The 24,946-nt window shown below is 40.2% G+C and overlaps 3 protein-coding genes across 3 annotated transcripts; 1 reads left to right on the plus strand and 2 right to left on the minus strand.

The window, feature by feature from the left end:
* Positions 1 to 315: 315 nt before the first annotated feature.
* On the minus strand, positions 316 to 7,526 carry LOC139297634 (glucosamine-6-phosphate isomerase 2). The gene is made up of 7 exons (XM_070920384.1): positions 7,475 to 7,526; positions 6,814 to 6,949; positions 6,594 to 6,695; positions 4,935 to 5,117; positions 4,588 to 4,772; positions 4,143 to 4,317; positions 316 to 1,461 (listed from the first exon to the last, which is right to left on the minus strand). The coding sequence occupies exons 2-7, from the start codon at positions 6,935 to 6,937 to the stop codon at positions 1,403 to 1,405; spliced, it is 828 nt and encodes a 275-aa protein (XP_070776485.1). The 5' UTR covers positions 6,938 to 6,949; positions 7,475 to 7,526; the 3' UTR covers positions 316 to 1,402.
* Positions 7,527 to 9,414: 1,888 nt separating this feature from the next.
* Positions 9,415 to 13,166, minus strand: cox8a (cytochrome c oxidase subunit 8A). Its single transcript, XM_070920781.1, has 2 exons — positions 13,012 to 13,166; positions 9,415 to 9,783 (listed from the first exon to the last, which is right to left on the minus strand). The coding sequence occupies exons 1-2, from the start codon at positions 13,126 to 13,128 to the stop codon at positions 9,688 to 9,690; spliced, it is 213 nt and encodes a 70-aa protein (XP_070776882.1). The 5' UTR covers positions 13,129 to 13,166; the 3' UTR covers positions 9,415 to 9,687.
* A 1,704-nt stretch (positions 13,167 to 14,870) lies between these two features.
* Positions 14,871 to 24,579, plus strand: rrh (retinal pigment epithelium-derived rhodopsin homolog). The gene is made up of 7 exons (XM_070920957.1): positions 14,871 to 14,982; positions 17,369 to 17,559; positions 19,344 to 19,443; positions 19,906 to 20,059; positions 22,449 to 22,617; positions 24,080 to 24,258; positions 24,474 to 24,579. Exons 1-7 carry the CDS (start codon positions 14,871 to 14,873, stop codon positions 24,577 to 24,579), a joined length of 1,011 nt encoding a protein of 336 aa, XP_070777058.1.
* The last annotated feature ends 367 nt before the right edge of the window (positions 24,580 to 24,946 follow it).

Raw genomic sequence — 24,946 nt, forward strand, 5'->3', positions numbered from 1 at the left:
TCATGAATACAGATGCAGTTGCATTTGACAGGAACTTTGACAGCAACTTGATACTCACTGGGGTAAATAATATTATTAAGTATATGGTTTGGTTATGGTAAGGTCTATGCTATACTTTGCAAGCAACGGACAGTGGTCTAGAGGTGGGACAGGCAACTAGGCAAGGTTACCATCTCCAACCATATACAACCACATATCATTTGACTGACGTTCCATACTTAAAGCTACAGTAGGCAACGGTTAGGATTTTGACCACTGCATATCACTGACAATATCTAATTGAGGGGCTCCTTTAAAAAAAATGTGTGTCTGTGAGCACCCGCCCCCTTTGTGTTTAGTCTTTTAAAAAAACTGGACCAGGTCTGAATCAAACAGCCGATCAGGGTAATCAGGGGGTTCTGTGTCTTGATACACACTCCAATCCAGAAGGTGGAACCTTCTGTAGAAGCCCTTGTTTGTATAGAGTGAATGTGATTGGCCAGTTACGTGCTAGCTTACCCTGATTGGTTGTTCGATTCAGACCTGGTCCAGTTTTTTAAAAGACTAAACACAAAGCAAAGGGTGCTCACAGACACACATTTTATTTAAATGATCCCTTCAATTAGATATTGTTAGTGACAAGCAATGGTTAAAATGCATTATTTCAACCAAAATCATAATTCAATAATATTGCCTGCTGTAGCTTTAACGTTAGGTCACATGATGACAACTGAGTAAACTCCATTCCTTGCTGAAGACCCTACGAAAATAGCTCTGACAAAGCTAATAAGTGAACCTTATGTTTTAAATTATTTTATGACATTAAACAGGTTTTTATTGGAAATGTAGTGCTTTGACTTCAGTGTCATGCAGTGGAGGACTGTGGTTGTGCTGGGGCAGCTGCTAGTGTGACTGTGAGTGAATAATTAGGATACATAAATGCAAAAACTCTAAAAAAGCAACAGTTTGTCTAAAGTCAAAGGTCACTTTTGATGACATTCATCTGTGTTAAGTAACTTCCACAATTGCTCATTGGTTTAATAAATATTACCAATACACATAGTAGTTGCTTTCTCAGGACAATCTGGGTTCACTTCACACACCACCATGTACTATACTATCCTGTACTATCCCTTTAAATATAAACTGCTAAACAAAGAATCTCCACTGTTGATGAGTGCAGCCGTTTCATGATTACATGGACGATCTGAGCAATCTGAAGCTGACAATATCCAAAGGCAGGTCAAGTCTATGAATGAACAATATGCACAGGTCAGTACAGTAACTCAAACACTGGCTCAACAGTTCCTCAAGTATAGAACAGTGCACCAGAATAATAAAGGCTATCCAATCAAGTTTGGATCCAGGGATCTTTCACCATCTTGATGTCTTCAGTTCTCCTCCTTTGGCGATCTCCTCTGTTTTACTGGTCCTTTATGCTGAGCACTGGGTCCACCAGTTTATTATGAACATGCATTAAACCTACAATGAAAACGAAAAGTTAAAGAAAAAGTATTTTAGATACGCATAGAGTTCTGCAGGCAATTACTGATATGGCTACTACAGATGTCACTATGTACAAAATTACAGCTCCATGTTATAAGTCTCACTAAGATATTGACTTTACATGTGTTTGTTGTAGTTGACTGAAGGTTGAAGATGGTTAGTTTAACTTAAGACCTTTCAGAATTGCCTTCTTTGATCTGCAGCGCACTGGATAGTACACCACAGATGAGTTTTAGATCATGATCACAAGTGACAAAAGGTCCAGGCAGCATCATGCTTGTGTGGCGCACCTGAGTTCATGTGACCACATTTATGCAATCATTTTGAGAGTCATTAATATGCTGTTATTGCACTGCGAGTAATTTTGAGCCGGAACGTTCAGGTCCGCGTTAGTGGTTCCGGGGGGGGGGGGGGGGATTGATTGGGGGGTCCTGCTTTTACCTGCTTGACACAGGTCGGTAAACTGTAACTAAACTGTAATTATGTACCATATAACGCCAGACTTGATTAACGTGTCTGTCCGCTAAAGGTTTAGAGCGCTTGTAATGATTTTGACGTGCATAAAAGGCTGAAAGAAAGTAAGTCTGTCGAAGTTTTCCTGAGGTGACGCCATTTTCCGCTATTAACTTAAAGGTTCCTACGCGCTGTTAATGTTTCATATATGTATTGTGAGTGAGATGTTTATAATTAATGCTCATTTTGTTAACATTGAATATTGGTTAGTAGTGATACCTAAGTCTGTTTTCTGCTAAATTGAAATGTAACAAGCATAAGTTAATACATTTCAGTGGCCTGTAATTATTACAGAAGCTCAATGTCAAGTCTGATATATTTAAAAAGGGACATGGTGTATTATTTCTGAATTACACTAGTTCATGTGTAATCACAGAAGTTGAAGAACTAGTTCTGTGTTTAATCACAGAAAGAGTAGCTAGGGTGAAGGTGTGTTTTATTGAAACTGAGAATACTGAATGTATGGACTCTAGTGAAGGGAACTGAATGAAACATGACAACAACTGAAATGTATCGGACAGAAATGTTTTGTGTTTACATGATATTGAGTTGTTTAATAAAACAAACCACAGAAGCAATGTGGAAGGAAACTAAACACACCGTGTCCTCATTTAATATTCATGTGGACGTTGATAAGGATAGCCTTGGTGCTGCATTTATCTCTTTATTGGATTTGATCGGCTTCTGTCAGAGGGTACAGAAACCCACTCACTGTTTTAATCACACCCTCGACCTGGTTCTGACATATGGACTTGAAATTGAACATCTAACTGTCTTTCCACAGAATCCTTTGTTATCGGACCACTAAGGCCCTATGTAAAGCCAGAGCAGCATATTACTCATCATTAATAGAAGAGAAGAACAACCCCAGGTTCCTCTTCAGCACTGTAGCCAGGCTGACAGAGAGTCACAGCTCTATTGAGCCATGTATTCCTATAACCCTCAGCAGTAATGATTTCATGAGCTTCTTTAATGATAAAATTCTAACTATTAGAGACAGAATTGATCCTTGATCTCTCTCTCTCTCTCTCTCTGACCCAACCGGTCAAAACAGATGACCGCCCACCTAGAGTCTGGTTCTGCTCGAGGTTTCTGCCTCTTCAAAGGAAGTTTTTCCTTGCCACTGTGCTTGCTCATGGTGGGAACTGTTGGGTCTCTGTAATAATATTATAAAGAGTCGGTCTAGACCTGCTCTACTTGTAAAGTGTCATGAGATGACTTTTGAAGTGATTTGGCGCTATATAAATAAAAATTGAATTGAATTGCCCCTGCTTTTACCTGCTTGACACAGGTTACATATCTGTTGCTGTGGGACTCATTCCTGGGACCCGTAACACTTGTTCATAGTCTCATTTCATCCAAAGGACAACAGACTGTTTTGTGAACTCTGACCTTCTCTCAGGATGCTGGGAGATCTTAAAAAAAATAAAAGTACAGGAAATGTAATTTAGGTCTCTTTCACGCCTGCAAGTTGGTTCACTTTTTCCTGTTTCCTATTCACACTGACTCATTACAAACAAACCAAGAGGAGCAAACGTGAAGTCACATGGACTGACAGGTAACTCATCGATTGGACAGTTTTGGTGATCATCCTGCATCATCAAATTTTGAATGAATGCAAACAAAAAAAAAAATCACATATTTACTAATCACAAATTCTTGTGGTCGGCCCGTTTTGCTTTCACACCGCATACAAACAAAGTCACCAGAGTCTGCTCGGAACCAGAACCGAGACGCACGTTTTCAGGCGGTTTTGGTCCGCACCAGATAGCTTTCACATCAGCCTAAACAAACTGAAGCAATCAGGTTCGTGTGATGGCAGAGTTGCACTTTTTCCCCCAAATGTACACTTAGTTGGCAGTATATTGGGTCCACTTAGTTCAAACTAAAGCAGTCTAATCCAACAGTCCTGCAATAAGCCCTTCCCATGTGAAGGTTTGTTGAAATTGGTTTAGATACTGTAGGTGCTGATTCAACTTTATGCTCAACTTAATTGTTCAGGCTGTAGCTTGCCGCTGTTAAATTGTATTGGAATGCATGGAGGCGTTTCTAATATTACACTCATAGCACAAGCCATTTATATCAATGAACACTTTTCTCCAGACTATTTAGCAGAACAAGGAAGGCAGTGGTGTTGTTGGTACCTTTGAAGTATTTGACAGTTTTGACGCGTAGCTCCAGGGTGGCGTCTTCATCACAGACAAAGATGGTGCGTGGGTGCTGCTGGAAGGCTGAGACGGTCCACATGTGGTTCACTCCCTCCTCTATGGCTTTATAAAGAGCAAAGGCTTTATGTGCGCCTGTGATCAGAATCATCACCTGAGCAGAGGACAACAACAGCGTTACCTGCGCCACACTGCCAACCTGCCGGCTCTGTCTTTCTACATTGAGTTTGCCACTACATGCTGTGGACCCGGGAAAGTAGGAACATTAGGAGTTGAGCAATATATATTCTTTACATATATGATCTTATTGAAACTGCCAGAGGTTTAAAAGGTGTGTACAAATAATATAGAATATCTGTAACGTGGCATAAGATTATGTTATTGTAGGACAATGGAGGAATAATTTAACTGCCTTTCATCTGACCTCCTTGGCATCCATGACAGTTCCAACGCCCACAGTCAGGGCCATGGTGGGAACCTTGGAGAGGTCGTTGCCAAAGAAACGAGCATTCGCCACAATGGTGTCCTTAGCAAGGGTTTTCACTCTGGTCCTGGAAACAAGACTGGAGCCTGGCTCATTGAAAGCTATGTGACCGTCAGGGCCAATACCTACAAAGAGACAATGTGAAGGAACCGGACAAAGACTGAGCTAAAGAGCGAAACTTTATAATCAACACATGGGATGAATTGATCCCTATGACATCCACAACAGGCTCTGTTTGACTGATGAGATGTGGCAGACATAACAATATAGACATTCGTGGGCCTGACCTCCGACGAACAACTCGATTCCTCCTGCCGCTGCGACCTTCTGCTCGTAGGCCTGGCACTCTGCCTCCAGGTCCTCTGCGTTTCCATCCAGGATGTGGGCATTGGCTGGATCAATGTCGATGTGCTTGAAGAAATTGTTCCACATGTAGGAGTGATAGCTCTCTGGGTGAGCGCGAGGAAGACCTGGAGAACAAGTGGGTTAACCAGAGCTGCAGCGCCATTAATCCAGTCCTCTAGAGTGAAGGCAGCAGAATTTTTGTTCGATCTTAAGTAAGGCGGCAAGATTATGGCCATAATCACAATTACTCTGATCAATATTGAGATCATGATTATTCACTGATTTTTTGGGGGGACAAAATATTTTTATTGCACTTTCACAGTGAAATAAACAGAGCACTGCTTTCACTTCCATGTTTGTGCAAATCTGTGCATCAAAATAAGATTATTCACACTGCATCTCCTGGAAGCAAAATTAAACTAAAAAAATTGTACCAAAACTTTTTATGGTGATGGCCTTCATGCATTCATCGCACTGCAGTTTGTGGTGTTTCTCACTCTTTGCATATGATTTGTTCTTGCCTAACATCACGAGCCCTAAATCCAAAAACACTTCCAAACAACGGGATGATTATCCGTTTCGAGAGACTAGCTGTTCACCTTCCGCTCCAGACATTTGATTTTTGTTTTACTCCGTCTGCTCTCTGTTGTAGCTATATTACTCTTCTACCATGGACTGCGGCCGCAGTCTGGCTATGCGAGACTACCCCAGAAGTAAAGTCCACTGGTGGCTGGCTTTGATATGCAGCAGCGTTTTCTATGAGCACGCATTTTAAAAAACGGCAGTCGATCGAAAGTCGATCACGTTCAACTGTGGGAAGCCAAAAATGTGATCGAGATTAATATTTGATTAATTGTGCAGCCCTAATCTTGAGGGCCAGATATGCACTAATACAAAACAAACGACTGCAGACCCTTGGGGCCCATGAGGATGCATGAGGTATATAATTAGGAATTAGGCTGCAGAGCTGACTGATGTCAACTCTTTAAAACTAGATTAACCGCTCCAAACATTACATGTATGTCACCTTACAAGAATTCCTGAGTGATGAAGTCATCTAAATTTTACTCTTGCAGCCAGGTGAAAGGCCACCACTAAACAAAGTGTCTTAATGCAACTTGAATGGAACTATTTAAAAACTATTTGCACACGTGCACAACAGTCCTTCTTTGGCTGAGGGGGGCCAGCAACCCACACACATGAATAGCATGAGAATAAAATATTAATATGGCTTTTGGTGACTTTTCATTGGACCAACTTTCAATAATACAAAGAGTAATTTCAAAAGTGTTACACTATTACAAACACTTGTTTATAATTACAGATTACATAGCAAAGTATGATCTCCAGTTTTGACTGTGGCCACTATGCCTTGGCGTGAATATATACATTTTTCAATTAAGCAAGGAAAAACTGCATTTTCAGACCATAAGAGTGGCAAAGATGGATGATGCAGATTAATGATGTGTATCTGCTTGTTTATATGCTTGCGTCACACGATCTGTCACGCCTCAAAACGTAAAAAAAAAAATCATACAGTTTAACCACACATTGAAGTGAAAGAAATGTTCAGGAGGTGAATTAGTCAGCCTATAACTCACCCACATATTCATCCATGTTGAAGGTTTTGACATATTTGAATGAAATATCTCCACTTCTGTAGTATTCAATCAACTTCTGGTAACAGCCATACGGTGTACTCCCTGAAAGAAGACACACACGTTCATATACATTCACCTCTGAATATTGTTGTAAAGTTATGTTAAATAGCTTGTCTTCTAACCCCAGCATTCCATTGTTGTTGGTGTGCATGGTGCTCACCTGTAGGTAAACCCAGAGTGAAGTATCTATCAGCGGAGGGCTTGAACTGGATGATTCTGTTGCGGATGTATTTTGCTGCCCACTCACTGGCCAGGTGATAGTCGTCCAGAATGACCAGCCTCATTGTATTGGCTTACTAAATAAATAAGTAGAATAAATAAGACGAATGCAGTAAATGTACAGCTTGAACGGTAGCAATCGCCAGATGTTTACTGGCGTCATGGTAATCTGATGGAGATACAGCAGCAGTGTGAGAAAACACCACGCCAAACGCCATTCAAAAACTTACAAACTGAACATGTGCTTTGTCAAACTGATTAGCAAAGATGTTACAGTACAATGCGTCACTTGTTCAAAATACCTTCTAAATGTAGATGACCTAAATGTTGTCTACAATTGAGGGAGAAAGAGATGGTCCTTAACTGTTAACATTAAGTTATCCATTAGCTGGTAAATTGTCACGATTTTACAATTTAGTTTGGCGTGACAGTGGCTGATGTTAGCAAGCGAAACAACTTGAACCGGAATGGATTATTCCAAGTTTAGTTGAATGTACATTTACCGCTGGCAAGTCGGTTAATGCCACTCAACTAATCTTGAACTACTAGTTAGGGAACTAACTACACAATTCAACAGCTAGCGTTACGTGTTCTTACCTTACCAGCTAAAATACGCCGTTTGTCAGACGAGGAGTCGCAAGCAAGACCTCTGTTTTGTCACATGATCACTACAGCTCAAGCTATTTCAGCGAGGAAGGTATGGAAGTCCGTGTGGGACAAAATGTAATGATAATAACAAAAAAAAAATATATATATATATATAACTTCCGCTGTGTTAGTTCAGGATTATACTCTAAAGAAGTGTCTGTATTCACTATCATCCAATTATGACACAATGTCAGCAGTAGACTATAAATAGATGGTGGAACAACAGATACTTCAATATGCATATTAATAAGGACAAACAGATTAACACAGAAATGTTTAATTAGGCTCATGATTAGCTGGACAGGCCTAGTAACGTCTTAGTAAGACCACCACAACATGCATCTGGCAAATGGCCTCAAATGCCAAAAACCCTTGCATAAAGGCCTTCAGTCCTTCTTCACTGTATCATACTGTATACCTAGAGCTTGTCTCAACTATGTGGTCCCACGCTGATACATAAATAAAAGACTGATTCTTTTTTTCTTTGTGAAGTCTCATCCAGCAATGAACCGATTGGGGTTGTCAAGTTGTTCAGGCCAACACTCCTTAAATGCTTAAACTGGTGGTTCCCAAACATACCGCCCTTTGGAAGCCTAAAAAAAAAAAATGAGAATAGCAGGATTTTTTTTTCTTCTCTGTCTGTCCATCCTGTACTAAACCCTGAATAAATCTTGATAACCTTGCAAGGATCAGAGCACCCTTATTTTATTTTTTTTTATTGCTCCCAAATGAATCAGATTCTTGGACCTTTTAAACAGCAGACATTTTTTTTTTATAGGAAGGCAGGTATAGGACCAGCATGCACTTGGGAGGGTCTATGTTTTGTTTTGTTTTTTAACCATAATTTATTTGTTCTTTTGTTTGCATCTTTAGCTATGGATAAGGCCACTCCAAACGGTTTTTGGTCAATCTAACAAATCAATCACTTGCATCATATTCATCCAATAGCCATATAAGAACCCAATATTCAATTAAAGCAGGCCTGCTCGCTGATTGGCAAACCTGCAGATATTAGATATAGATACCTTTGGGGAAATGGTACACAGAAATCTTTGAACATTGACAAATTCATATTATCTATAAGTACAGTCATAAAGTCCTACATCTGAACTTAAACCACAATTGACTCAATTGCAACTACGACTAAAATATAGCTTTTAGTGTCTGTTAAATTATGTTCCATCCTGCACTGATAAGCAGTGGTGAAAAACATACTTAGTGTACCTAACTGTAATTTCAGGGTACTTGAGTAATTCTATTTTATGTTACTTGTCAAGTACACTACATTTCAAAGAGAAAATGTTGTAGTTTTCACTGCGCTACGTTTTTGGAATCTTAAGCTACTAGTTGAATTACAGGTTGAGATTTTACGAACAAACCATAAAATGATGAAATATGGTGCAATGTCACTGCATTCATTTTAAAACGTCCAGTAATGTAATATGTGTGTGTGTGTGTGTGTGTGTGTATATATATATATATGTAACACTGACAAAGGGGCTATTCCACATAATGAGGTATTTTATTTTTGATACTTTGGGAACATTTTACTGGTTCTCTTTTGTACTGTGGATTTTGAATGCAGGACTTCTACCTGTAATGGATTATGTTGACATTGTGCCATTGCTACTTTTTTATTTCAGTAAAAGATCCTCTTTCCCCACTGTCGATGAGCGTCCTTGCAGCATCATCAGCGGATCTTTACCCTGTATGCTCCTCTTTTTTTTCCTTCCTTTCTAACAGCAGAAATTCTGTTGAGCTCGCCTGACAACCAGCAGATTCTGTTGAACCTGACGGCATCAAAAAAGTTGAAAAATCAAATTTAAACTCATCTAACAATGTTGAAAAGAGAAAGCCTTATCCAAAAGAGGCAAAATATACACATACCAAGCAATGTAGTTGTGTTTAAAATTTAATCTTGTAACATACTCCTTATGAGGGAAGATGTACAATACAATTATTTTACATATTCAATGTATTTTAAGTATTTTGCAAACAGTTGGTTTCTATCTGGGATGTGGAGTGGAACTGTGTGGAGGTAGAAGAGTAAAGGTAAAACTTGTTCCATATTCTTCTCTGCAGCGTGGCATCATTATGATGGTCCCAAGTTGTCACTGGAGACATGAGGCTGGATACACCAGGTGTGAGACTGTTAAAATGTCCTCTTTTAGTCTTTCTTTTTGTAGTCCTCCAAATGGGCCAGGATCCAACCTGACGGTCCCAGGATGGCCAGGGAGAACATGCCGAGTCCAATGGCAGTTTCCTGGACAAGAGAGAGAAGGGGGGATTCAGTCAGCTGACAGCCAATCGGTGTCTTCACTGCTACATACAACAAGATCCATTAATCACAGTGTGTTAAGTGTGTCTACCCACCCTCCCATAGAGTCAACCACCACAAAAGAAAATGTCACACCCGGCAGATAGAGGGGTCCCGAGACAAGTCTAAATCACTTTTTACCTGTCGAAATGACAAACGCTGTCGGTGACACATCAGCTGTCACATTAGAGCTGCAACGATTACTCTATAATTTCGATAGAAAGGAAATTAGTTGCCAACTATTTTGATAATCAATAAATCATTTCAGTCATTTTTCAAGAGAAAAAAAAGTTAAAACGTGCGCTGGTTCCAGCTTCTTAAAATGTGAGGATTCTTTGTCGTTTATGATTGCTTGGACAAAAGAAGCAATTTGAAGGCGTCACTTCGGGCTCTGGGTAATTATGGTGAGTATTTTTCACAATTTAAAAAAAAATTTTTATAGACGTGAAGATTCATCGATTAACGTGACAATAATCTGCAGATTAAATCGATAATGAAACAATCGTTGTTGCAGCCCAAGTTAACATGCTCTCAGCAAGCCAGTGTGTTCGCTCAGCCAAAGATAATTTGTGAGGGACGACGCTCCACTCTTTAACGCCACTGTTTAAATTGTTTTAGTTCCAACTAACAGAAGTGATGCGTCCCTCTCTCTACTGCAGTGGTCATATCTATTTTTTTTTTCTTCAAGGGATCCACAATGGCAGGACACAGTCAATAGGATTCCACTTTTGTTGGGAAACACCAAAACCCACTCAATTTTGGGTGTGTGAACTTACTTCGATTTGAAACTGGACCGTGTTTGGTTGCATATTAAAAACACAAAAAGGAATACAAATGTCTGTGGAGGACAAATAAAAAAAAAATCATCGGACTGTTTTTTTCTTGCCATCTGCAGTCTGCCTGCTCGTCCCCTCTGCAGCGTCTTCATTTAGATTTTAGGCCGTTGCATTATCTTACTCTTCATTTTCCCTCACTTGCCAGACTGCCTTGTTTCTCTCCACACCACTACATGAAAAGGTTGCAGCTTTTTTAATCACCCCAAATTATCCTACACCAGCCCACTATTTATTTACCCATCCAACAGGACTTTGGACAGGTCCAAAGTAGGATGTACTGATACTCCGATACTCAGTAACGGTATTGGTCCGAAACTGGCCAAAATCACTGGATCGGATATCGGAGAAAAGAAAAGTATAATCAAATACTTTCCATCAGCCTAAACTATCATGTAAATGCTTCACTAAACTTTAAAACGACACGCTGTAAAGAGAGATGTGTCAAGAGGAACACAGGTGAGCAGCTTGTGTCGTGTCAACAGCAGTTAGTCGTCATATTAAGCTCAAGGAAGAAAAAAACGAAATAGCAGAGTGCAATCATGCAATGCGAGTGTTTCAAGGGGTGGCAGCAGCGTTGGAAACTCGAACCTGATTGAACACTTGCACTTTTACATACAGTTTTTTTTTTTTTTTTTTTTTTTTAAATGCAGCGAACTTGACATCAGGTGAAATTGCCTCGAGTTTAAGTTGCAAGTGCCTTAAGATGCTATGTGTGGCAGACTGTCCATAACTGAGTCATGCTGTGGGCTCTGTATTTCTTCCTTTAGGGGAGTAGAGTTGTTAGTTAGTTGTTTAAGAGAGGGAAAAAAGACAGGCAGACACGCAAGGTTGCAGTATCGGACATTGAAAAAGTGGTATCGAGCTATCCCTAGTCCAAAGTGTTCCAGAGGGCTACCAAAACTAGGCAGTGAGCTAGGGTAAGTCCTGTATTTGTAACCTATACTGCCATCTTATGTGTGCATAGTGTAGCAGTTTTGAGTATTTTAGGAATTATGTGTTTTGGCTGCACTATCATACATGTTTTTGCTGCCATGCAGGTCAGTTATTAAGGCTTGGTGAGATATTGAAAAGGACTCTGATTGGGATCAGGGCCAAAAAACCATGATCGGGACATCTCTTCTGGACAACAATGACAGAACACACCATGAGTTTGTTTTGAATACAATGTGATCAGTTTTACTAATATGAGCCATCTCCTCAAATGCCCTTCAGTTTGAGCATTGAAGTTCATTCTTGACCTTCGGAAGACCTTTGTTCCTTGAGCCTCCATCCATCCATGGCCTCTTGACCTTTGTTCAAAGACTATCTTCATTATCATATTATCTTTTAACTTCGGTGCTTTCTGCACCTTAAGAGCTTGACATTTGTGTTTGTGCAATCATTGCCAACATCTGAGGCTTCTGCTTCTACTTTGATGAAACTGAAAGTTAAATCAACACCTCTCTATAACAGTTTCTCCAAAAACTGACAAAGGTAGATTTAATGCCGTTGGAGTGTTAGACGGCATTAGCCGAGGGGACCTAATAAACTGACAACTGAAGGTGAATTAATTAGGGTATTATCAAGTGATTTTTTTTAGAGAAACTACAGGGACAGGTTAAGTTAACCAGTTCTTGTGGTTAACATTATGGAGGATTTACTGCAAAATGGTTTTTCACTAATGTAAAGTGCATTCATAAAGTATTCAGACCCCTTGACTTTTGCTGAAATCGTTTAAATTACCCCCCCCCCCCCCCCCCCCCTTATTAATCTATACTCATACCTCATAATGACAAAGCCAAAGCGGGATTTTATAAATGTTTGCAGATGTATTTAAAAAGGCAACAGTATCACAAAGACAATGGCTGCGACATAACAATATGTGGGAAAAAAGGTGAAGGGGTCTGGCTACTTTCTGAATGCATTTTACATGAGTGAAAAACCCTACGCCTTTTGCAGTAAATCCTCATAATGTTAACCAGTCACGTAATACAAGAACTGATTCACTTAACCTGTCCCTAGACATGGCGTCATTACACTAACAGTTTAATAAACACATTGTTGCGCTGCGTCAATCCCACTGCGCGAGGAGATACCATGGCTAGCAAACATTAGCTAAATGTGAAAAATAATGAGCAGCGATACGAAACACTTTACCAGAGGTGCGGCGATTGGAATTCAGTTACTTCAGTTAATTAGACACGTTGGTTTATATATATATATATATATAGTTTATGTTCCCCGCTGACTTCACACATATCAGTTTTGACCTTATCAGCCAAGGGCAGCTAACGGCTGCTAGCAAGCCATCCAGTTAGCATGAGCCCGAGGTGGTTTAGCTAGGTAACAGCAGACTTACAAGTGCGCCGATCTTTTCCTTGGGCGGTCCAGTGTAGAGATTAGCCCTCTGAGTGATGATGTTTCCCCGCAGAGAAGGAGCAGCGCGGCTGGCGATGACCCTCAGGAGCCCCGGCATGTTTGTGCGTTACGGTGAGGGGTTATCTTCTCGAATGAAGAAGGTTCTATGGCGTAAAGAGGAACTGGATCAATGCAAAGGTCACTTCCGACCTTAGCGAGTCGAACAGTGCCATCTACAGTCCTGGATGTTAATGTACGTGGAGGTATGATGATTTAGTTTGTGACCCTCAGTGGTGGAAAGTACTCAAGAACTGTACAAAATGTTGAGGTACTTGTACTTCAGTATATCCATTTGATGTTAGTTTATAATTCTATTCCACTACATTTTAGAGGGAAATATTGTAATTTTACTTCATTACATTTATTTGACAAATATAGATACTATTAAGATTTTACCTATTCAGCCCCCCTGTTTCAGTTTGGGACACTCTCTTGACAGAGTGTTGTATCTGGACTAGCAGTTCTACTAGACAAGGCTGTGTGTGTGTATGTGTATGAGAGAGATGGTTGTAAGTCCTAACTATTGGTGGAGCTTGAAATATAGCAGTTATCAGAGGGCCCATGTGTCGTGTTTACCACTACAGACTGACTGGCGTCTTTCTGCCAGCATCCGTGAAGGTAAATGGTCTCACTTAGTGCTTTACAGTAAGGTCTCATTCACCCATTCACACACCGATGACGACCGAGCTGCCATGCAAGGTGCTGGTCTCCATCGGGAGCAACTCGGGGTTCAGCGTCTTGCTCAAGGACACTTCGACATGATAGGTAGAGCGGGTTGGGAATCTAAGGCTTGTTAGTGCCATAGATGAACTGCTGTTCAGGGCTGCAGTTTTGGCCTAGCAACAGTTCAAATGCCACTCAAAAGTGAAAAATAACTCTGCTGCTCAGATTTGGCTCAGTATAAAATTTGAAAATGAGTGAAGGCCATGTCTTCATCAATCTGCTCTTATATGTGAGTATGCAACTTGATCTCTGGTAATGTGTCAGATAAATCTCCTTCTAGTGCAGGGATACTCAACTTACTTTGCACGGAGGCTTTCTTTTGCAAAATGACAGGAGGCCAGGGGCCAGTTAATAACACATTTAAAAACAAACAAACTTTCTGCCAGAAAGCCTTTCTAACACGTGGTTTACGTTGAAGAAACAGTCGCAGTTGGGTTAGGTTTAAGCACCAAAACTTCTTGGTTATATGTTTAGGATTGTTAGGACATGGTTTAATCTCCTGGCCTCCTGGGTGAAAGTCCTGTCTTTCTGTCAGAAAGTCTTTCTATTAATTAATAAAACTAATTGCCACACAGCAAACCTGGGGCCTTTGGATCACTGGGGCTAGGAGGGGGTTTTACCCTCTTTGCTAGTTGGTAATCCAGCCTTGGTTGTACATACAGTATGCACCCTCTGTGAAGTGAAAAGTCTTAAGTCTGAGGTTCAGCCTTTAACTCAGCTTCAGGTTTGTAATGTCAAAGCCTATTGGCAGGAGCCCAACCTGCTAGCAACTCCACGTGAGTAGTAATCCTCTCTTGTGCAGCCCTGCTGCCCCTGTTACGTGTAACAGACTGCCTCCACTTGGGGGGAGCAGTGGTATGTAATAATCCCCTTCACCCCATCCCTCCACATTTACCCCCCACCTCTCCACAACAATACCCTACAGATTCTAGTTAGACGATGCATTTCGCAATACTGACTCTCTACATCTCTTTCGTTCAGATTTTGGATTTTTTTACCCTCCAAGACTGTTAGTGGGAAGACTGTTTACTTCAATCAAGTGTCATTTTTGTTTCTCTTTTTCTAAAACCTCAGAAAATGGGGATTGACTCTGGAGTCAATATTTCAAATGATGTTGCACCATATGGGGGACAAAGTGCCTTTACCCAACTGGAGCACAACATAGTGGCCGGATATCTTATTACTGCAGGTAACAAAGATGAGATCACCAATGGCATGATGAATAGATGAGTAGATTTCATTCTGACTAAGATGAGTAATGTGAGTATTGTGTTGTTTCAGTGTGATTTATCTGCTTCATGTTCTTCTGTAGAACCTTGTACAGTCAAATGATGTAACTGTAATCACACCCTGTGTCCTGCCTGTGGTTATAAGATTAGGCTACAAAAACACTTTCGTTATGATTCGGGAAAGATGCTGGCTGTGGTTCCATTTGGAATCAAGTAATCACATCCTGTTTTGTGTTTCAAGTCACAGTTGACTTTTTTAATATTTAACCAAAACCACCGTGTTTCCCTAACAAAGTCCTTTGAATTACTTAAACATAACCATAAAACTGTTAGTGGCTTCCAGTGGATATTGTAGGAAAATTATAATACATTGCCGGCGAACGTTTGCAGATTCGTTCAGTATATCGAACAGAATATTTTGATTACACTGAAAAAGTTCTGCATCTAGTGAATGTTAAAGGGTTGGTTCACCCAAATTAGAACTTATACTTATTTTTAGTATCTATCCGTCAATAGTTTTGGTGTTATTTGTCCAGGTCATGTGTTTTTTATGTCACAAGTGACATATGAGATTTCTGTCTCCACCCAGTGTTGCAGGGGTGACGTATTTCTGTAGGCAAACCCGGAAGTTAGCATCGCCGTGGTTACCTCGACAAAAAGCCAATGGGATTTTTCCATGGGGTTTTGGATTATTGCAGAAAATAAACTCTGTGGCAAACATAAGTTTATGATACTTACACGTTTTGTTCAGCAAGATGATCTTCACTAATGAACACCACTTTTATGATTTTTGAAGCGTAAATGGAATCGCCAGAAGTAAAACGTTAACGTTAGGCTATAAACAAACTACACCACGGTCGCATTACTTCGACGTCACCACCACTAAGCTTCACTTTTAAGAGAATATAGATAGATATAGATATGTAGACAGATAGATATAGAGTATAAACACAACGAGGCTGTAAAGGCGGACTAGTGAGTAGATGACTCTCCGTGTTCGGCATGAAGACGTTTAATGTCTGTGACAAACGCTGTAGTCTCATTTAGCCACTTGTTAGCAACCGCCTTTTTTTTTTTTTTACACGTAAAACCTTCAAAATTCACAAGGGGGGTATGTACTGACGTATTTTATGTCATAGAACAAACGGTGAAAATCTTGTGTTAACCACAGACCTTATTTCAGGCATCTAACCAAAAACCCATTCAAAAAAACCCATTGACTTCCAGACGAGGGAACCGGAAGTGTAAAGAGGCTGACTCATTTCCGGGTTGTAGGACTCATTCCTGCAGCACTCTATAGAGGTGAATGGTATTTAGTTTCCGCTGCTCAAAGCATTGAAAAAACGCAATAAAACTTGTAATTCCATTCATTTATTGCTGTTTAGCATGGATGATGTTAGTCGGAATAGCAGTATGTTTCTCTTAGTTGTTTTTAAAGAGTTTCGAAAGCAGTTAAAGAGACATGGGGGATGAAGAAAACATGACAGATAAAGATAAATAGGTGTGTTTTCAAGGCCATTAATGGTGAAAGGAAATGAGTGCATTGTTATCCCTTTGAAAAGCTGCTCTGATAGCATTATGTAACTTATCCAGGTCTTGGCACTGTATTCCATGTCAGATGTTCAGTGAGCTTGGCTGAAAACGTGTTTAATGGTAATGACTAATAGCCAATACCTTTTGAAATAGTTTCTGAATTCCCTAATTTTGCATTTCTCTTGTGGCAAATTCATCAAGACAGTGAAACATAAAGCAACAGTAGAAAATATTCGGCTTGATTTGTTCCCCTGAGTGAATCTAAAGTCTAAACTGCAGCGCAGTGCTTCCAAAACCTTTTCTATCATGACCCCCCTTTGGAAGCCACAACAATAAAGGCTTCTTCATATTTTGGAGTTGACTTGTTTTCTTGATGAGCATTTTTCTTCTCTGTAAAAATCCCGTACTGATCATGGCGTTTTGCTTCCTGAATAAATCTTTCTCACCTGAATTTTATAGCCTTGCTCGCATCACAGAACTCTTTGTTTGTTTATTTTGCCCAAAATGAATCAGACCACAGGCATTTGATTGGTCGTAGGAGAGAAAGTACAGGCCGAACCAATGACAGTAATGGCTCTGTCCCGGCAGTTATTATCCAATGCAGCAAATAATAATGTTATTAATGACACCTGTGTCTGACAAGTCACATTGTCTGCTGTGAAAAAAGGTCTATTCCACAATTAATTGAATTCCACACACCCCCCCATGCTTGCACATTAGAAGTTAATTTCCATATTGAGACTCTCAGTCACTGTGACTTTTACCGCCTACATTGTGACACGACACTACTACTGTCATCCTTTCTCTTCTCAGGTGTCATTAGTTTGTCGAGCAACATTGTGGTGCTGCTAATGTTTGCGAAGTTTAAGGAGCTCCGCACTGCCACCAACTTCATCATAATCAACCTGGCCTTTACAGACATCGGAGTGGCTGGCATCGGCTATCCCATGTCAGCCGCCTCGGACATCCACGGCAGCTGGAAATTCGGCTACACTGGTTGTCAGGTGGGTGGACTGTAATCCTTATTATGTATTATACTTCGAATATTTTTACGTCTTAAAAATGAAATTGAGTACTCTTGAAAATTCAATGTATTCAAGGACTCATCCTATATGGTCTCTTCATGCACTTGCACTGCGCATATGTTTGCAGAATGGTTTACGGCGTAAAGAATGTTTGCAGGCTCTATGAACCCCTCCCCCATCCTTCAGCAGCAGTCCAAATGGAATGTGTTTTTTTATTGTTCCATTACTGACATTTAGCTCACCATCTGTAAAATGCTTGCTGGGAAGAATGTATTCCATGTGTATTATATGGCAATTATTTGTAAGACCCAGTCAGAAGCTACACCAACCTTCTCGTTCTCCACACCGTCATGTTTTCTAAAACCTTTAAAAAATGTCACACTAACTAACGTGACTTATTCTGAGCTGACCATGAGACCAAACCTTATGAGCGCAGTCTGACGCACGTTTACTTCAGCTGCTGCACTGCCGAAGGCCGCGTGTTTGGATTGTTTTTTTCTTTCTAAGTCCTCCTTACTGCACAGTGATATTGAGCCACGTGATACTAATCTACACTGAGAAGCAGAGCTGGGAAACCCAGAGCCTAATGTTGGGCAGCGGTTTCCTATACAGTGCCCACTGTGTACCTTTGCTACAACAAGTCATTTGTCAAAAATGTTATCACATTCTCCTATTATATCATTATTCATTTACATCTATTCAAAATACTGCTCTCCAGTGGGTCAGCTTTCCTCAAAACAAAAAAGACGATACAAGAATTGTATTCAAAATAACATATACTTCACAATACCATAGGCGTACAATAGACTAATAGATTGTTGGATGTGTTTATCCAATCTTCATGTCAGTTCATGAAATCAGCGACCAACAAAGCCTGAGACTTGCTCGCGTTAGGTCTTCCTTCACAGTGAACACTGTTGTGTCAGTGTGTGTCATTTTAATATCAAAATCAAATCAAACAGGTTTCAAATCTCTATAAAGCTTACGTGTTATACCATAGTTAAAATTAGAATCGGTTAGTACTTCGACAGGAAAATTATCTGCAACTATTAAGATAATCAATTAATCGTTTCAGTAATTTTTAAAGCAAAAATGTTTAACATTCACTGGTTGTAGCTTCTCAAATATGAGGACTTGCTGCCTCTTCGTGGTCATAAATCATCATGAATGTAATGCCTTTTTTTTTTGATTAGACAAAACAGCCAATTTTATAATGGGAAATTTGGACGAGCATTTTTTTTCTTAGTATTTGAGATTTCAAACAATTTCTTTGACCAAACGTTTAATCGATAACAATCGTTAGTTGCAGCCCTAGTTAAAATTCTCGAAAACCAATGGCTTCGTTGAAGGTAGTTAGAACTCATTCAAAGTATATAGTAGTAGTAATATGGTAGTGCGCATGCGCCAACCGTGCATGCAGCCTATTACAGTCGCTCCTGTTTGTTTTCTCTTTTATTTTTTATACGTTTGTTTTTTTCTTACTTTTCTCCTTTATTCCTGTATTAACTCCGTTTTTTTTTGAATACTGACTTTTGAAGTTGCACCCTCTCCAAACATGCTCTCCAGACCACGGCAAATTCCTTGTAATGTATGTTACTTGGCAATGAATAGTTTCTGATTCTGATTTCTGATTCTGGTGGAGAGTTCTGGTACTTTTTTTCACCCTGGAATTACTTTCATTGAAACATTGAAATTATACCACAAACCTCAAGGAAACAAGGGGCCATCATGAACTGCTGAAAATTCTGTGTCGTTGTCTCCAGATCTATGCAGCTCTCAACATCTTCTTTGGCATGGCCAGTATCGGCCTGCTGACAGTGGTGGCCATTGACCGCTACCTCACCATCTGCAGACCAGACATAGGTAGAGTATTTGCTGCTCTTCTGCTCTCCATTTTTGTCCCCCTCACTTTTATTGTTTCAGGTGAATTGTTTTCACTTTTCAAGTCTGTCTGAGCGGTGTCCTTTTACTGTCCAGTCGCCACATTCCAGATAATAGAAGGGAAGGTGCAGATAAAAAATATGTTGATATGTTTGTCAGAGTTGTACGGAAGCCCTGAGAGACAAGTGAGAAAAAAATAATTCTGGTGATCCATTTTCTAAGTCTGATCTAAACTGTTTTCTCTCCACTGTTTATGATTTAAGAACAGTTGAAAAAATTCATTTGTTTTTCATCTGTGAAAAAGGTGGGGAGAAAAGGTTTAAAAATGGCAAAATTGTGGCTACAATTTTGTACGTTCCATCCATTTGTATGTGAGTCTTTTGTTGGTTTACACAGAGACCCTCAAAAGGGTTGGGCTCACCCACATGTCACTTCTTTCTCTAGGGCATAAAATGACGGTGCGGTCGTACAACCTTCTTATTCTAGCAGCATGGCTGAATGCTGTGTTCTGGTCCTCCATGCCTATAGTGGGCTGGGCTGGTTACGCCCCTGACCCCACAGGAGCTACATGCACCATCAACTGGAGACAGAACGATGCGTGAGTTATCAATAGACTGCAGACGTCACTGCATACTCGACAGTAACTGTAACATTTTGTTTTAAAAACTACGAGAACTAAGAAAATTGCTCACTGCTGCTACTGTGATAACCTGTGATTTGGTTGTAACAGGTATTGCATCTCAACTCTCTCAAGGTAGGAAATAAATACCCCCCAAAAAAACATAGATAAAACAACAAAAAGTTATATTCCATAATGAATCTGTTAAAAACTGGCCATTCAATCTAAGCAGCTAACAAAAGATTAAAATAATATGAAGCACCAGTTTACATCCTCCTTACAAAGTTCTGGTTGTGCTGCCGCAGTGTGACAGGCAGTCTAACGGTCTTAATGAACGGCCTGTTTAAGGTCATGCCACAGCATCTCGATTGGATTTAAGTCCGGACTTTGACTAGGCCACTCCAAAACCTTCATTTCGTTTTTTTTTAAGTCATTCAGAGGTGGACTTGCTGGTGTGTTTCGGATCATTGTCCTGCTGCATGACCCAAGTGCGCTTGAGCTTGAGGTCTCGAACTGATGGCCGGACATTCTCCTTCAGGATTTTCTGGTAGAGAGCAGAATTCATGGTTCCATCAATTACGGCAAGTCGTCCAGGTCCTGAAGCAGCAAAGCAGCCCCAGACCATCACAGTACCTTTGACTGTTGGTATGATGTTCTTTTTATGAAATGCTGTGTTAGTTTTACTCCAGATGTAACGGGACGCACACCTTCCAAAAAGTTCAACTTTTGTCTCGTCAGTCCACAGAATATTTTCCCAAAAGTCTCAGGATCATCAAGATATTTTTTGGCAAATGTGAGACGAGCCTTTGTGTTCTTTTTGGTCAGCAGTGGTTTTCGCCTTGGAACTCTCCCATGGATGCCATTTTTGCCCAGTCTATTTCTTATTGTTGAATTATGGACACTGACCTTAACTGAGGCAAGTGAGGCCTGCAGTTCTTTAGATGTTGTTCTTGGTTCTTTTGTGACCTCCTGGATGAGTCGTCGATGCGCTCTTGGAGTAATTTTGGTAGGCCAGCCACCCCTGGGAAGGTTCACCACTGTTCCAGGTTTTCTCCATTTGTGGATAATGGCTCTCACCGCGGTTCACTGGAGTCCCAAAGCCTTAGAAATGGCTTTGTAACCCTTTCCAGACTGATAGATGTTAATGACTTTGTTTCTCATCTGTTCTTGAATTTCTTTAGACCTCGGCATGATGTTTTGCTTTTTGAGATCTTTCAGCCTTCATTTTGTCAGACAGGTTCTATTTAAGTGATTTCCTGATTCAACAGGTCTGGCAGTAATCAGGCCTGGGTATGGCTAGTGAAATTGAACTCAGCTTTCCAAAAAATGTGGTTAATCACAGTTAATTCATGATTTAACATACTTTTTCACATAGGGCCAGGTAGGTTTGGATAGCTTTTTCCCTTAATAAAGGAAATCATCATTTAAAAACTGCATTTTGTATTTACTCGGGTTATCTTTGTCTAATGTTGAAATTTGTTTGATGATCTTAAACATTTAAGTGTGACAAATATGCAAAAACATAAGAAATCAGGAAGGGGGCAAATACTTTTTCACAGCACTGTACATTCACACAAACACTGTTCATACGCCTGAGAAAACAGGTTGGTTTTGAGCTTAGTTTCAAATGTATATATGCAGTTTAATACAGATACAGAGGAGAAGGTGTTACAGTGGCAGCCAGTGCCTCCCAAGTAACTACTCAGGTTCAACTGCTTTTACTGCTACCACTAACAAAAACCACAAAACTGTTACTACTACTGTGACAATTGCTACTACCACCTTCTACCAAAGCCAGACCAAAAGGTATGTGAGGTCATCAAGAAACATTGCCTCCACAGCATAGTTGATTTTTCAGTGCATATCAGAACATACAGTATCTAAGACAAATTTAAGGGATCCTCATTGAAAATGTATGTTAACATTATGGGAATAAATATGATTATTTGTCATCATCAAATTTTGTTTTTAAATGCTCAATTCTAAATTTAAGTATTGGCCTACTATATTTTTCTATACTTTCTACTATTACTGCTATCACTACCACTGGTACAACTGTAAATTGCTACTACCACTATTTTTTATTATAGTTAATCTAGTGTAGCCATGTGTAAACGGTTGTTGTCTTTTTGCTTGTTTTTTTCTCACATTCTGAGTTATTACACTTGCATTGTAAACCTGCAACTACTTTGGTAATACTGTATTGAACTCTAGTCAGTGCAATAAGGCAAATGTGAACTGGATTTAGGATTTGAAATGTTGTTTAAAATATACCAATACATGCTAACCAGGCCCAAGATTAAAACATCAGTCCAGTACATCATTGTGTGAGCAGACGCTACAACTAACTCTGCTTTCCCCCCCACAGCTCCTTCATCTCGTACACTATGGCAGTGATTGCTGTGAACTTCGTTGTGCCTCTGTCCGTCATGTTTTACTGTTACTACAACGTGTCAGTCACTGTGAGGAGATACAAAGCCAGCAACTGCCTGGACAGCATTAACATCGACTGGTCAGATCAGATGGACGTCACCAAGGTGAAAACTGAGCCACACTAAGGCATTTTCAGGCTCCCTTTTCTTTCTGTCACGCTTTTACTGCTGTCATTGAGTTAGTGTGCCACTTAAAGTAGCATGCAACTTTGGTGTAGGGCAGTGGTTCCCAACCTGGGGGTCCCGACCCCCATCAGGAGCTCTACGGGGGGGGGGGGGGGGGGTTGTGAACCCTCTTGATTCTAAGGGTATAAGAATTTTTATATACATAAAATATAATATGCATGCGTTTAATAAATTTTTGTGAAGAAGACAACAAAATGTAAGGGTTATTTTAGAAGTTCATTCATTTATTTACTTATCATAAAACCAGGCTGCTTGGACTAACAAAACATATGTATGAAATCAAAAGAGAATCATAATACAGACATGGAACTGTGTTCCTAAAAATAAGGGAAAATCATCTGATGCATACAACATCCACAGGAAATAGTCTGTTAAGAGTTTTACACAAACTGCTAGTTTTACACAAACCTCCTGCAGGTATTAAGTTCACTATTTAGATTAATTGTACAGTTAATTGTTCTGTGCTGTTATTGTTTTTTTATGCAGTGAATACATAATACATAAAGATATTTCATAATTCCAAAATTTCCCTTTTGTATAGGGTGTGTGTGTGTGTGTGGGGGGGTGTTACAGTCACATTTTTTGGTCGTCTGTCTCACATGCATTACTAGTTCAATTTTATTCGGCAATGTCTTCACGGGTCCAGTATCAACTCACACTGTACCAGCGCAAATGTGACCCCCAAAGTGTCTTTTTGAGGCACCAATTCAATTTTGTTCCGTCACACACATGTAACTACAATGATTGCGTATTGGGCTGTGAGTGCATAGACAAGTGTTAGACTCTGTGCCAAACTTGCCTAACCATTATCAGTCTTGAGGAGTGGATGTTAGACACACATTAGAGACCTATTTAATTTCAGTCCACAGATCGCTGGTTGCGCGCTAGAAAAATAATCTCAAAGGTCCCATATTATGGTCATTTCAGCTCTATGTTTTTATGCTGGGGTTCCACTTGAGTAGCTCTGCATGATTCGTCCAAAACCTTGAAGAGTCCTCCTGAGCAGAGCACTCCAATAACTTAGACAGACCGAGCGGGTGGATGAGCGTCCCTGTACTTGGTGGGTGGTGCTGTGCCTGGAGCAGATGACCTCCTGGGGGCGTGGCTAAGTGCAGTGACTGTACAGTTGTGACATCACAACCTTACAGAAGTCCTGACGGCTCTTTTAAAGGCATAGTTTCTGAATACGGGCTGTGTGCATTTCTCCGAGGACTGAGTGTTTTGATACTTTCACAGTATTTATACAGCACCTAGACTGGCTTTGTAATCAAACAAGGCATGGGGATCTCACTTTCTACAATGTGGGACCTTTAACGTTGACCAGGAAAACAGAGGAATGACTGAGCCTTTTCCCCATTGGTTTTGTGTTTGTGGTCGGCAGATGTCCATAGTGATGGTTGTCATGTTCCTGGTGGCCTGGTCTCCGTACTCCATGGTGTGTCTCTGGGCATCGTTTGGTGACCCCAAGACTATCCCTGCCCCCATGGCTATCATCGCTCCACTCTTTGCCAAGTCCTCCACCTTTTACAACCCCTGCATTTATGTTATTGCCAACAAAAAGTGAGTGTTTTTCTCTTCATTATGCTTTGATAATAGTTTGATTAATTCCTGTAATGCAATAAATAGTTAGTGTGCTTGTTTGCGCTTATGCTTGTGAGAGGCAGTTGCAGAGGGTAGAGAGGGGCTATGTGTTATCTTAATGTTTTAATGCAGCACTATATTTTGCTGTGAGAAGTGAGGTGTGTTCAAAGACATAAATAATATTTTCCTTGCAGGTTCAGAAGAGCCATCATAGGGATGATCCGGTGTCAAACCAGGCAGCGAATCACCATCAATACCCAAGTTCCCATGACAACCTCCCAACAACCTCTGACCCAGTGAGGTTTATTGTATCAGTATCACGATGCATTCATATACCCTTTAACACCATGTATAAAAGATTGCTAGGATGAAATAACATGAATCACAGTGTTTTTCTTTCTATTGAAGCTACTTTTCAGTTGAATAACCTAATGCACTGTGGTATTTACTGTGTAAATTCCACTTGCTGCGCCATTGTAGCCATTGTTTGTGCTCCAGTTACTTCAATAAGAAATTGACAATGAAAACCTTTCTGCAAATGGACTGCTTTACAGAATCACATCCTGAGCTTGGTAAAAGGCCAAAGCTGATACAGAAGTGCCACCTCTTCCATCAGATGCAACAGGATTCAATTCAGTGACATTGACGTAGCTCGCTTCGCAATCAC

The sequence above is a fragment of the Enoplosus armatus genome, chromosome 15, assembly GCF_043641665.1.
Source record: "Enoplosus armatus isolate fEnoArm2 chromosome 15, fEnoArm2.hap1, whole genome shotgun sequence".
NCBI lineage: Eukaryota > Metazoa > Chordata > Actinopteri > Centrarchiformes > Enoplosidae > Enoplosus > Enoplosus armatus.

What these genes read in the sequence shown, in the direction of transcription:
- LOC139297634 (XM_070920384.1), bottom strand. Translation starts at nt 6,937, where the DNA reads ATGAGGCTGGTCATTCTGGACGACTATCACCTGGCCAGTGAGTGGGCA. An exon ending in AATCGAGTTGTTCGTCGGAG is followed by an intron (nt 4,773 to 4,934) that starts GTCAGGCCCACG and finishes GTCTCTTTGTAG; the next exon opens with GTATTGGCCCTGACGGTCAC. An exon ending in AACTGTCAAATACTTCAAAG is followed by an intron (nt 1,462 to 4,142) that starts GTACCAACAACA and finishes TTTTCATTGTAG; the next exon opens with GTTTAATGCATGTTCATAAT.
- rrh (XM_070920957.1), top strand. Translation starts at nt 14,871, where the DNA reads ATGGGGATTGACTCTGGAGTCAATATTTCAAATGATGTTGCACCATAT. An exon ending in CGGATATCTTATTACTGCAG is followed by an intron (nt 14,983 to 17,368) that starts GTAACAAAGATG and finishes TTCTCTTCTCAG; the next exon opens with GTGTCATTAGTTTGTCGAGC. An exon ending in CATCTGCAGACCAGACATAG is followed by an intron (nt 19,444 to 19,905) that starts GTAGAGTATTTG and finishes TTCTTTCTCTAG; the next exon opens with GGCATAAAATGACGGTGCGG.
- cox8a (XM_070920781.1), bottom strand. Translation starts at nt 13,128, where the DNA reads ATGCCGGGGCTCCTGAGGGTCATCGCCAGCCGCGCTGCTCCTTCTCTG. An exon ending in AGGAAAAGATCGGCGCACTT is followed by an intron (nt 9,784 to 13,011) that starts GTAAGTCTGCTG and finishes TCTCTTGTCCAG; the next exon opens with GAAACTGCCATTGGACTCGG.